Source organism: Adelges cooleyi, unplaced genomic scaffold (genome assembly GCF_023614345.1).
Source record: "Adelges cooleyi isolate 19-005CV unplaced genomic scaffold, UGA_ACOO_1.1 ACOO_flye_CR_arks_rails_tigmint_CR_PRNA_23, whole genome shotgun sequence".
Lineage (NCBI taxonomy): Eukaryota > Metazoa > Arthropoda > Insecta > Hemiptera > Adelgidae > Adelges > Adelges cooleyi.
In genome coordinates, this window is record NW_026095893.1 from 3,914,829 (window position 1) to 3,928,741 (window position 13,913).

Below are 13,913 nucleotides of genomic sequence, written 5' to 3' on the forward strand. Positions count from 1 at the left end.
CACTTTCCTATATCATATCAATAAAAATGTTGCCAGATGAGGTTATCGATGAACTAAGTCTTCAAAAAAAAAAAAGAAAACTCGATTTTGTGTTATGATTATAACAGTATATAAGAAAATTATGTTTAAATGCCACTACTATAATAATATAGAGGCACTTAAACATTATTTTCCTATTATTCTAGGGATAATACATTATACATTTTTTATAAGTTATAATAAAGAGTCATAAGCTTGGTGGATTTTAAAATTAAAATTTTTTTTTATGTTGTTTAGTTGCTTGGGGTGTGGGGGGCAAAGCCCCCAACAAGTCCGTGGAATATTATTTTTTTTATTCCCCTCCTAAACGAATTTCTAAGTACGCCACTGAAAACAACCGAAAATTAACTACAATTTTAAATAATGTTAAACAACTCTAATTTTTGACAAAAAACAAAAGCGTGGGCCCTATTCAACAAAGTCCAAAGTCATTGAGTTAAGTACTATGAAATGTACGTGTCACACACTAATATTGAACCAAATTTAAATTACAAAAAAACTTACAATATAAAACATTATCTGATAATTACATAATGTATGAGGGACTTTGTTGAATAGGGACAACGCTTTTCTTTTTAGACAAAAATTAAAGATGTTTAACATTATTTAAAATTATTGTAGTAAATTTTCGGTTGTTTTCAAAGTAATTGACATTTTAATTAAAATGTGCTACAATTGATTGGTAAATTGTTCTTGTAGTTAGTAAAATTATTTTTTACTTTTTTACTATTTTTTAATTTTATAGCTTCTTTTCATTCTAAAATGATTTCATAATTTTACAACAGCGAACAACTAATTTACAAAAATAAATATTATTAAATATGAGTATTTATGTTCGAACAAGAGTTTTGCCGGCCGTGGCACCTCTAGGCTATAGCCTAGGTAGCCTAGTCCTAAATCCGGCCATGTGTATAACAATAAAGAAAAGAACAATAATAAAATAGTATTTAATATATTTTATCGTAGTTAACAAGAATCTGAAGATAATATACAACTATAAATCAAACTAGTTATTACATAAGTTAGATAATATGTTATTATTTGACAGAAGCGTTTAACGCTTGATCAAGGTCGGCAATTAAATCTTGTTCAGATTCTAAGCCGACGGATAGGCGGATTAAATTGTCGGTGATCCCTAAAGTGGCTCTCTCGTCGGCCGGCACTGAAGCGTGAGTCATTAAAGCGCTGGAAAATTAGTAATGAAAAAAAATATACATAAAGTTAGAACATTGTTTTTTGGAAAATTATGAATTACAAAAAAAAAACGCTTATCTTTGACTATAAATTGCTTTCGGATTTCAACAAATTCGAAATCTAAAAGCAGTTTATCTTTGTAGTGTTTTATTTTTACATTATAATCAAAACATATTTTACTTAAGTACACAGTTTTATACTTCAAAATATTTAATGCTTTTAAGATTTTCAAGTGGCTTAATAGCGTTTTTTTTTTGTGAAAATCTAGATTTTTGAATCCCTATCACTAGTTTCTAATCAATTTTTTATTTTTATACAGTAACTTTGTTAAAATTATTTTTTTATTCTGAATATAGGTATATTGTGTTATATACCGGGGAAAAATTAAAGGAATCATATGAAAATAAGATGAAGGGAAAAATAATGACCAAGCAAATTTACATAATATGTATAATGTCGAACATTTAGGAGAGGGGGGAATTGAGTATAGTAAAATTACTTAAGTAAATTAGGAATCTTAAATTTGTCTATTTCAACAAATTTCTTACTAAAAAAAAAAATAACTAAAAATTTAGGATTTTAGAACAGTATGAACTTTAAGTTTTAAGGTTTTAAGAATAACAAGCCTGAAGCCTCTCATAAATGTTCACCAATGAATAAAGGAACGAGTGTTATTTTTCAAAAGCTTGTAATTTAAAATAACGAAAAGAGGGGGCGGGGAAAATGTGTTAAGTGTAAAACACTCACGGGTGATCGGCGAGACTCTCGTATCCGCCCAAACTCTCTGCTAAACAGAACACCTTAATCGTCTGCAAAAACTTGGTTGCTTCCTTGATGCCGCCTTTGATATAAAACGACACCATGCCGCTGAAACCGCTGCACTGGCGTATGGCAACCTCGTGCTGGGGATGGGACGGCAAACCGGGGTGTAGGGTTTTCTCGACGAGCGGATGTTTCTCCAGGAAACGAGCGATGGCGAATCCGTTTTTCTGGTGCTCCATCATGCGCACGTGTAGGGTCTTGAGACCGCGGTTAACGAGGAAACAGTCGAACGGCGACGACATAATGCCCAAGGCTGTTGAAAACCAAAAAAAAAAAAAATTACAAGTCAAAAATAATAACCCACTGTTCTTATGGGTTGTCGGCGACACTGCAGCACTTATACGTACAGTTCTGATTAAAAGCTAGGCCTTCGTAAAGGTCTAGCCTCTGCGTGACGACTGCACCCATTATGACGTCCGAATGTCCGTTTAAATATTTACTACATGAATATAACACTAAATCCGCGCCCAGTGTCAATGGTTTCTGTTAACAAACAGACGTTCAACTGTTAGGTGTAAATTCACACTACCCCTTCTCTCTTGGAAGACCACTAGATCCACCACAAGCTACAACTAAGTACACCAATGGCTATGTTTGAACATCCTGGATAAAAAAAAAAATACTTACTTGAAAATAAGGAGTCATGAATGTGTTATCGACTAATACGGTAATGTCTTTTCTAATGTTATGAATGGCAGTCGCAATTTTTTCTATGTCGATTACTCTTAAACAAGGATTTGTGGGACTCTCCATCCATACCAACTGAAACAAAACAAAAAAACAAATGGAAAATTAGAAGACGCTATCAAAGTGTAGTAAAAATTGACTTAGAGATCATTATTATCGGTATTTGTTATATATTATTTTAATTATAGACAACATTTTATAGATACAATGATAAAAAAATCGATAGAGCACCGTCATACCTTCTGTTTTCTAGCGTAAAAACATGATCGTGCTGACCTAATTTTAATTTTATCGTTTCTATCCATTAGAGTTAAAATACCCATTAGTTATTATTTATTTGTAATTTAAATCAGTAATCGCGGATCTAATTGAACGTTACTAAGAGAACTCGTGTGGAGGCTATTATCGAACGAATATAATATTTCAGAGGTCAGTACTGAGAGAATAAGCGGATTTTCAATTTTATTTAGTAACTGTTTATAAGACCTAAAAAAAGTAAGTTGTTATTATCTTGAAATATTGGATAATCCACTAATGCACAGTACAGCGCACTATGATTTTTAGTATGATAATAGTTGTTGTTATTGCTCTAATATTTTTATTGAAAACCATTTTCGAAATCACTTTTTTGTACTAAAAAATGACTATACTCGTAGGTCTCTAATACGTCAACCAATAGGGAAAATCAATTATGACGTCCCGCAGCAATAGGTAGTACAGGTCAACCGGTGGCACAAGTGATAATTTTATGGTTCTGTTCGCCTATATTATAATTTATAATTAATTAAGACGTTTGCAAACAACACATAAACCATCGACCTCATCAAAGGTCACTATCAAGTTGTAACTGTTTAACATAATAGCTGTTTACGGAATGTCTGCATATGGATGATGATGATATAATATATATATAGATATGATGTAGTAAGTTTTTTTTAAATACTACCTAAGAAACAGGTACTTTTAATAAAACGTTATGGGAGAAATAAAAAAAACATATGATTATACAGAAATTGATTGATTGAAGCGTTTTAAATTATTTGTATATATTTTTAAATAGCTAAAGAGATGTTATTGCTTAAACTTGTGCAATACCAATAGCTTTTCATTAGTTAAAGATAAAATTATTACTTTATTTAAAATAGTATATTATCGACAGTTTAAAGTTTGATTACAACCGCAATTCGCATAACTACACAGTACATAAAGTTATAGGGATCAGCGATACCTGACCTTATATTGGATCTTTGAGAATATCTGATGTGTTAATTGTCTCAAACCTAATAATAAACCTATTGAAAGTTCTACCGTCAACAGTTATGGAAATAATAAAATATAATAATACAAAAAGCATTATGCTTTTTATTTTTTGTGGCAAGCTACATTGTGTCTGACACAACCGTAGGCCATTATACTGACGATGATCTCACTGACTATAAAGCACAATACAATAGTCTAATACATTATTAACAAATGCACAATTCAAGGGGGCTTAGATTTTGTTAGCACCCAAAATTGTGTTCCGTGTCCTATGTTTTATGGCGGAAGCGACTTTATAGTATTGTCGATGTTGAAGCATTCTCACTTATCATTGGCTTGCTCCAGGGATTAGGTATTCATACTCTAAATTAACATCGATTAGAACTTAGGTATTATAAAAGGCTCTAAAATATTATAAAAAAGATTTACTATCATGTGATGTGGAAAACAGTAAATTCGATTTTGCAAACTTTGAGGTAAGTATTGGTTTTAAACGATTAACGACGAACATTTCTAGATAAGGTGGCGGACAATTATTGTTAGGCTCTTTGGACGTTCCGCGAAAAATCGTCTAAAATACGTCACTTTAAAGACTCATAATTGTACTGACCTTAGTTTCTGGTAAAATAAGTTTGTTAAAGTCTAAATTGGCCGTAAAATCGACTAGTGAGATTTTGAGTCCGAATTTCGATGCCACTTTTGAAAAATACCGGTTGGTGCCTCCGTACATGTCGTCGCCGGCCAGTACGTGATCTCCAGATTTTAGAAGATGAGCAACAGCCGTGGTGGCGCCCAGGCCGGAAGAGAAGGTCGCACAGTACTTGGCGTTCTCCAGAGACGCTATGCATTCTTGTAATACTTTTCTGCTAGGGTTACCGCTCCTGCCGTATTCGAAACCCTGCGATCAAAAGTAAAAAATCAAAAAACATCATACTTAACGTTCACATGGTTTAACATATCTATATTATACAAGTCATGGCCCTTACATAGGTGTCGGCTGGCCCCTTCTGCTTGTACGTGGTGGTGAGCGCTACGGGAGGCACGACGTTCCTGTAAGTCCATTGGTCTGGATCCTGTCCCACGTGAATGGCTTTGGTCCCGAAATTCGGATCCGTAGTCAGTTGGCAAATATTATTCAGGTCCGACATGTCTGATAGAACTGTTTCAATAACGAGTTGTAAGTCAAATAATATTTTAGAAAATCACCATCATAATCGTCGATTATGCATAATAATATGATAGGATTTAAATTACATTTAAACGTTCATAATAATTATTATAATAAACGCTCGCTGTCCCTAAGTGCAAATCGATATCGGTTTTATGTTATCGGCTATAATGTTAAATGGATGGATGGATTTTGTTACAACATATCTAAATAATTGCAAAGCCAAAACGATAAAACCTTGGAGTAGCATCCATCATAGTAAACATGTATCAGCAAATAATACCATTATTGTATTAATTGTGCATCTCAGTTTCGCTAGTCTTAAGATAACGATAACTCCATGACAAAATACTGTGTACGTTTCTATGAAAAGAATGTTGACGCGTGCATGACTTTTCCGAAATCTCACAGTGTGTAAACAACTAAAACCTATTATCTTGCTATAACAATTAACAAAAAAAAACAAGTTGATCATAATGACAGAACTGCCGCTGTATTTTTACAATCATTTGGAAACAAAAATGTATTCCCCATACTTGTAATACAATAAATGATACGTTTTGATAACAAATAGAAATACAACGGTTTGAAAAAAACGTAGTTTGAAATACATTTAACGTATGTAAATAATACGGTTAGATAAAAATTAACCACGCCAATCGATTTCTCACATCATTTCCCGTAAGAATGGATATCTAACTAATTTTTGTCAAAAAAAGGCAATAAAAAGTTATGAAAACCTCAGTTAAATGTACAATAATCGACTGTCCGGGAAAACCCTAAGTAGCGCACGCAAGGTAGAGTTGTTTTGTATTAAAAAACCAGTACGCGTTTTATCCTCGTTAGTCTTCAATTTTCAGTTAGATTCTTATATAGTAGAAGATGTAATAAACCGTACACTAAATTTCAAGTTAGTAAACCCAAAATAGCCTTGAAAATTCAGATTATAATAGTTTTTGAGTTATTTTATGATGAAACAAGCGAGTATATTATTGGAATTTGGAACGGGAAAGGTCACAGGTCTATAGGATTTTTTTAACTGAAAGTGATCAAAACAAATTCAAATAAACGATTCGATGCTTATCTGTAGATACATATAAAAAAAATTGTCAATAATACGCTTAAAATTGTATTTTTAGTATAAGAGTGGATACTCGAATTCAGGCCTTTCAAAATTTTACATTAAGAAAATTAACAAACTCCCCCCCATACTGACCTGAAAATTAAAACTGTGAAAGAAGAAGTAATTATATATTATAAAAGATTTTACACTCGACTAGCCTCTCACTCCAATCCTCTAATAAAAGGTCTTTGACAAACGTTATTCCTGTAATCCGAACGCTTAAAGCGCAAATAGTGTAGAAATCTATTAACATAACTTTAGGGAAAAAAAATAATCACTTAAAAGTGTCATCAATAGGTGGCTTCTTTTGTCAAGTATTCATATCATTTTATTATTTTAGCTAATATTCTTATTGTACTTATTTGGAACACATTGTGTATACATTAATAAAGAAAAAAACAACGTAATGAAAGTATTTTTCGGATACCTGTTGACTGTTGATTTACTCTAAAATAGTAACCTAGACATTTACTAAGCTAAGTGTAATTTTCTTCATTTGTATTTTCCCCCTTTTTTAGCTTCGATGCGGAAGGTATAGTATTTACAATGATGTATTTTTTTTTTTTTTTGGACCCATGATATCTTTTAAACCGCTGAACCAATTTCTTCGCGTAGTAACTCTATAGATCAGAAATCGTACCTAAAAGGTACTTCATTGAGCCAAAAATTAAAAAAATTCACCCCTTCCCCTTTAAAATCGAGAAAACTACCCAAAACATGTACACGTTTTTCGACTTTAAATTTTGATGGGGAAGGGGTGAATTTTTAAAATTGTTGGTCCTAACAAAGTACCTCTCAGGTACGATTTCTGATCTATAGAGTTGCTACATAAAGAAAATCAGTTCAGCGGCTTAGAAGATATCGTGGGTCCAGAAAAAAAAACATCATTGTAAAATTAATATTTAATACCTTCTACGCATCGAAGCTAAAACGTAAATAAACAGACTATAATCTACAAACTCTAAAATGCATCTATACTTTACGTACCTCATGGCTCGTATACCATATTCAAATTATTTCAATAAAAGTTAATAATTAGTATCGCAAAATCGATAAGTCGGTATAACACACATTATTCCTATTTTCTACATTCCATATTATACTTTAATATCAGTTATCTTATAGTTTTTATAATCATTAACAGCAATTTAACCAAATTTAAAAGGTCTTATCTTGCAGAATTAGCAATGAATAACAACTCATTATCTTTGAATTTTAACAAAATAATTCATATGATAAATTACTACATTCTTATAATAATTACTAATTAAATACACAGACAAGTTTATTCCGGGTACCATAATTTCATTTGAATGAATAAAAGTATAATTAATATATACAAAATAATAATGCATGCTCACCGAAAAAAAAATGCATACAAAAACCGTATTTGAAAAAAAAATTGGATCTTCTAGATTCTAGAATACGAATTGAAACATTTGTTGAAAAGGTTTGTACACAAATCCTTACGGAAAATAAAAGATTTATTCATTGACCAAAGCTATACCATTGTTGGATTGTAAATCATTATTACAACAAGAAAGGAAATCATTATAGTTCAGTTATAAAACGGTATACCACAATAGCATATTTGAGGACGGGGGAATCATTTTTATTCTCCTTTCAATCAAAGTTTTATAAATATAAATTGTTTGAAATGTCTGAAATTGATGATTGAACAAAAATGAATGAAAAATATGGTTAAGAAAATTATGTTATTATTGTAAATAATTAAAGGGTTTGAAAATGTCTTCCATTAAACAACAGTAACGCAATCAAGAGAATGGTCGGAGTTGCAGATTCATTTTTATAATTATTATCCTTCTGGTTTTTCATCATACCTCAAAAAATATGTACTCGCTTTCAGCTATTTTCTTAAAACAGACATTTAATAATAGCTTAGAAATTAAACAGGCGTTTATTACAATAAATTCATAACAGGGGATTTATAATTTATTGTATCAATTATTATCACCATCGCAGTTGTGAAATATTGAAAAAATGTTAAATTGTCAAAAATGATAACGGTTTTAATACTTTAATTAATATGTTTTGCTGTTTCATTTACACGGAACCTTGAAATTGATATTCCTTTTTATTTTTAATTATGATAATTATAAGAATTCATAATTGCTGACGACACCTAACTACAGCTACAATTTCAAAATGTGTTTAAAAGAAGAAAATACTTCTTTAGAATCTACGCATATATAGGTAACTAATATTTCAATATTTAAAAATAGTTGGCCTATTAAAGAGAAATTGTAAGCAATTCAATCAGAAAAAAAACATTGAGTTACTTTCAAGTTTTAAATTTTAATATAAATACGCATCTTATTTCATTATCCAACATTTGTCATACAATTGGAAAACATATTATTTAAACAAGTATTATAAGTTGTAATGTAGCACCTATACATTAACAGAAATTTTTAGTTGGAAATAGTTGGAATATTTAAAACACTCCTAAATAAGTTTTTGCGAAATGTGAAATGCTGACATCTTTTACTATGTAATTAATAGCTCTTTCTGTTTTCCTAAAACAATTAATGGTAAATTTATAACCGTGACAAAGTATAGTTTATGTAAATTTGTTTCAACATTTAAGTATACTAAACACAAATAAAAGTCCTGTAACCTATATTACGTACTAAATTGGCATCAAATATAGTTTTCTGTTTTAATTGTTCGAATACTACTATTAAGGAAAAAAATATTAAAAAAAAATAGTAGAGTAAGTGACAAACACAGTTGACTCAAAGTCCTAACTAATAATAAGTTAACTAATTCAAATTTGGGTAAACTAAATTTCCACTCAATAATACAATTTATACAACTACAAAATGTTGGTTGTCACTTTTTTTCAGCTTACAGCATATACCATAGATATTTATTAAAATATATGGTATATTTCCACACATTGTTTGAAACATAGTCACTTGATAATATAAATGATTTTTAGCATTTTTATTAAATGTTCAATAGTTAATTCAATTTGATGAAAGAAATCTTCCAATTCTCTCGAGCGAGTTAAGGACATCAAACTCAAATTTCAATTTTACTCACTGTAATTAAATTACACATTTTGTAGGTAGATTTTGACTTTTCACAGATTATAAAATAAAAGTGAAGAAAATAACCGAGATGGTTATTAGATATATAGACATATTGTACATAAATGATAAAAAGAAGGCTAGCACAGTGGGGTCGGGCATAGTGGGAACGAAGCAGATCCTAACATATTGTGATCGGGAGATCGCAGGATTTATGAACTATTATTTCAACCAAAAGTGTTAAAACTACTAAAAACACGTATTGATATGAATATGTAGGTGGTAGAATTATTAAACATTGACAAAATGACTTTAAAGGCAATAATGCGCTTAAAATTATATTTTTAATACTATTGTAGTACAATAAATTAGGATTAATAGTCTTTCTATAATACATTTTTGGTCGTTATTCGTTATTGTCCTCATAATCAGCAATAAAATGGAATTTTCTTACAGATACCTGACTATTGATTCATATAAACACAGCAACCTGGGAATTTAATTCGTCACATATGTGATTTTATCTTTTTCTTTGGTTTTACCTTAAGGGGGGGTATGGTTAATTCGTGCAAAAAACGGCAAATTTTTGTGAATTTTTTTTGACGACACAGTTCAAATCTGTTTATTAAAACTAATGGTACATTAAAGTATAACATTCGAAGAATATTGTGTAATATTTTCATGTAGAAATATTAAAAAATACGGCAATGGCGGCAATTATTCGGAAGCGTCTCGGAAAAAAGTAGAATTGCGGTGCCCCTCATAACTCGATGCTGGATCATCCGAAATTAAAAAAATCAAGTTCTTTCGTTAGATAATTGCTTTCCCCAGGTAACGCTGGGAGGGTTTTTTGAAATTTCAATTTTTCACTTTTTGGGAACACTTTGAAGGGAAAAACGCGATTTTTGCGAAAAAAATCGGCTAATTTGTTATTGTAAAATAAAAAATATTAACAAATTTGAAAAAAACTCTCCAGCGTTACCTCGTTAGTTATGTACTGAAATAGTGTTCAAAATTTCAAAAGGATCGGTGTAGTAGTTTTGAAGTTATGGTGGTCACCGACTTTGAAAACGTGAGTTGTGGGAAAAACGCTTTAAAGTTAACGATAGTGCACTCGGGCCGGGCAGCTATAAAATTCCGACAATTCATAACGTTGTCAATTTTGTTCCGATCGACTTGAAATTTTGACACAATATTCTTGAGATATTATGCATTCAGTTAACAAAAAAAAAATTTAATACCCTACCCCCACCCCTTAATAAAAGAAAGTTTACCACAGATGTTCGAAAATTACATAATTTTTGTTATAACTTCGCTCCAGATCAGTCTTTCCAAACCTCAAGTTTAAAGTTAAGTAAAATAAAGTAAACCTCAAGTTTAAGGTAGAAAAAGTAAAATAAAGTAAAAGGTTCTCCCCCTGGGGCCCGGAGGAAACAGTTTTTAATATTTTCATTTTGTTTGTCAATACCTACGTATAATGACTACGTAATATATCTTAAGAATATTCTATACAAATTTGGAAATAATTTGACTATTTTTTGAAAAAAGCTATACATAGCGCGCCTGAATTCCAATTTTAAACGTAATACGTAGGTCCATTTTTTCGTCTTTAAAGGGGCAGAAGTGAATTTTTAAACTTTTGGCCCAAAGTAGTACGATTTCTGATCTTTGTATAGAAATCAATGCGCGGGGTAAAACGATTAAATAAAGCTTAAAGTGTCAATAAGCTTATTTAATAAAGCTCAAATCGAATGGTGCCTAATAATTAAAACCATTGCTCAGTGCTCACTAGATTTTTAATTATACACACTACATTATTAAAATTAATGTATGTGATCTTAGATTGACTTATCGATTTAATAACATGAAATGATGGGCGATTAGCACAAAAGCAAAAGCAAATTATAACACATAATACTGTATTATATTACCTATTTTGTGGAAAATAGCGTAGTGGGTAACATTACCTGTGTGTTTATTAGGCGTTAAGCCTTAAAAATATTTGTTGTTAATTTTTTAGCCGACTTACAGTTCTTTTTTTTTTAATTATATTAAAATATAAAAAGCATAGTCGTTACTACAATTACTTACTCGGTAATTATTGAAGTAACGCAAATGATGTCTTTAAAATAAGTCGGAGACGAGGAACGTAGATATCTACTCCCGGCGTTAACGCTGGCAAGCACGTGGCCTGGCGACAGTCGAACACCGATCAATTTATACTAGCAGCTCACTAGTAACTACTAACCACTTGGCTTGTGATAAGGTTTAGGTACTACTGCACATGTGGCCTTGATGAGGCGCATGCGTACAAGCACATAGTAAACATACAGCGTGGTTCAAATTTTTCGTTTTCTTCCAATAGCATTTAGTCTCGCCGAATCTCAAGACCCAAAAATGACAGATGATCTCTACATGTCACGTTAGCATCTTTTTTTGGTCTAGTCAAAAACAAATTTAGCCAATAACTTAAGCACTGTTAACTGTTAAGACGTGGGACACGTGAAATAATTATTAAACGCGTTCTGTAAAACTACAGTTTTATCTTTATCAAAAGCAAAATACAAGAAATATAATAACTCAGGTTACGGGTAATATATTTTAAATTTGAAACAGAACTCAAAAGGTTCATGTATTTTTATTATTCTAGTTAACTGATTAGTTGGAGATCATTTTTTAACCGATGCGCTGTGTAGCAAGACCTATAGATCAGATTAGACTAAAATACTGAAACATGTTAGGTCCTTAGGGTTGAGTGTTTTGTAGATCAAGTTGGCACATTTAAGTAAATATTAAAGTTGGAGGTATCCAGTATCCTGTATACACCAACAAAATATTACATATAAACAAAATTCACAATAAGTGAATATCAACAAGTGACAGTAAGTACTGAGTATTTAATCGACTTAGTTTTAAAAAAAAATTTTCTAAATAAAAAATGTGAAAAAATTTGTAACTTTTGAAAAAAAATATATATTATAGGGTTACACTAGACTTACCTTCAATCCAATTTCCAGTTTTTGTATCATAAAACTATACCTATCTAAATAAGGAAAAAATATTTCATCTCTTCTAGAGAAAAAGGTTTCTGATTTTTTACTGTAGCACTATATTAAAAAATATCCCACTTATATTTAACTATTTTTTTAAAACTAATTAGATTATTTTTTCAAAAAGTTATAGCGTACCTTAAGCTTAAATTGAAAAATGTGCACATTTTTCTGTGTTTTGTTTAATTATAAAAGGTAACCTATTAAATGTTTAAGCCAATAAAGTACCTACCAGTATGCGATTTTGGATCTATAAACTTGCTACCACGCAGATATTAGTTCAGTTGTTAAAAAGGTAGTGTGGGTAACAAAAAATAAATACACAGTTGTAAAACCAATATAGGTATATATAGGTACATAATATACCTACGTCCTTCACACTTACGAATCATAACTAAAATCAACCTAATAACATGAATATGACATACATTTAATACTTTTAACTGTCTATAGATACACATCCAAGTGTTTTATCATTCAAAATTATAAATAATAATAATACCTGAAAACCTGTGACCTCCCTCTCGATCTCACTTCGCCTCACCGCACAGTGAGTTTTTTGCATGTAATTGTTTTTATTAAATTTAAATTTAATATTTGTCGTTTTATAAAAGCAATCGTTTAAGGCGTTAAGAGTACGTACTACTCTTAAGGGGATTGTGTGCGGTAATTTGTTTTTTCTTTTTTGACCAAAAAGCCAGACAAAACCAGATCTTTGGCAACTTTACTAGGTTATGTAGGAAACAGATTTATGATTTTATTCCTTTTTTATGTAAAAAAATTGGGGTTTAATATTGAAAAAATTGCGTATTTAATTTATTTAATTACAAACATTTTTTAATGAAAATCGGCTTCCTAAAAAAACAGTAAAGTTGCCAAAGAACTCGAATCTCTATACGGAATTGAAATTGGACCATTCTAAGTAGACGAAATTTTGTATAGCTTTTTGGTCTTGGAACAAATCTACATTACCGGGCAGCCTTTTTTTTCGATAGTACTTTTAATGCCGATTCCGAATCTGCAAGAATTTTTAGCCGGACGAACTTAGTTTGGGAGTTATCACTCGAACATCGCCGATATCGACGTACGCGGGCGCCCGTCGGTGCACAGCTACACTTAATTTTTCGATTTTATGTATATAATTTATAGTTATCAGACAAAGGTATTACGGCAAAAAAAAATAAAAAAGGATCACGACGGGCCGGGGAAAGTAGACCCGTCGGCCGCGCAGGTAGACGTCTACCGCTAGGCACCCGCGTTGGTCGATTGCGACGATTTTTGTACGTCCGGCAATTTTTTTTGCAGATTCGTAATCAGCATTAAAAAAAAAATGTATACATGCACCGCCGTATTTGTTTTGTTTTGGTAATATTATTCTTTTATTTGCATTACTATTTCAGTCTTTGTCACCAACACAATATCAAGCAATCTCTAACCATCCCTGTTCTGAACTAATTCCTTCAATTATACTTCCACTATCAAGGTGAAAGGTCCTTAGATCTTATTCAACAATGTCT

The 13,913-nt window shown here is 31.1% G+C and overlaps 1 protein-coding gene across 1 annotated transcript; it reads right to left on the reverse strand.

Moving 5' to 3' along the window:
- Positions 1 to 975: 975 nt before the first annotated feature.
- Positions 976 to 11,575, reverse strand: LOC126836253 (cystathionine gamma-lyase). Its single transcript, XM_050569496.1, has 7 exons — positions 11,438 to 11,575; positions 4,989 to 5,161; positions 4,613 to 4,900; positions 2,683 to 2,817; positions 2,403 to 2,538; positions 1,981 to 2,308; positions 976 to 1,224 (listed from the first exon to the last, which is right to left on the reverse strand). The coding sequence occupies exons 2-7, from the start codon at positions 5,148 to 5,150 to the stop codon at positions 1,077 to 1,079; spliced, it is 1,197 nt and encodes a 398-aa protein (XP_050425453.1). The 5' UTR covers positions 5,151 to 5,161; positions 11,438 to 11,575; the 3' UTR covers positions 976 to 1,076.
- Positions 11,576 to 13,913: the final 2,338 nt, after the last annotated feature.

What these genes read in the sequence shown, in the direction of transcription:
- LOC126836253 (XM_050569496.1), bottom strand. Translation starts at nt 5,150, where the DNA reads ATGTCGGACCTGAATAATATTTGCCAACTGACTACGGATCCGAATTTC. An exon ending in TTATTTTACCAGAAACTAAG is followed by an intron (nt 2,818 to 4,612) that starts GTCAGTACAATT and finishes GTTTTGTTTCAG; the next exon opens with TTGGTATGGATGGAGAGTCC. An exon ending in CCTAGCTTTTAATCAGAACT is followed by an intron (nt 2,309 to 2,402) that starts GTACGTATAAGT and finishes GGTTTTCAACAG; the next exon opens with CCTTGGGCATTATGTCGTCG.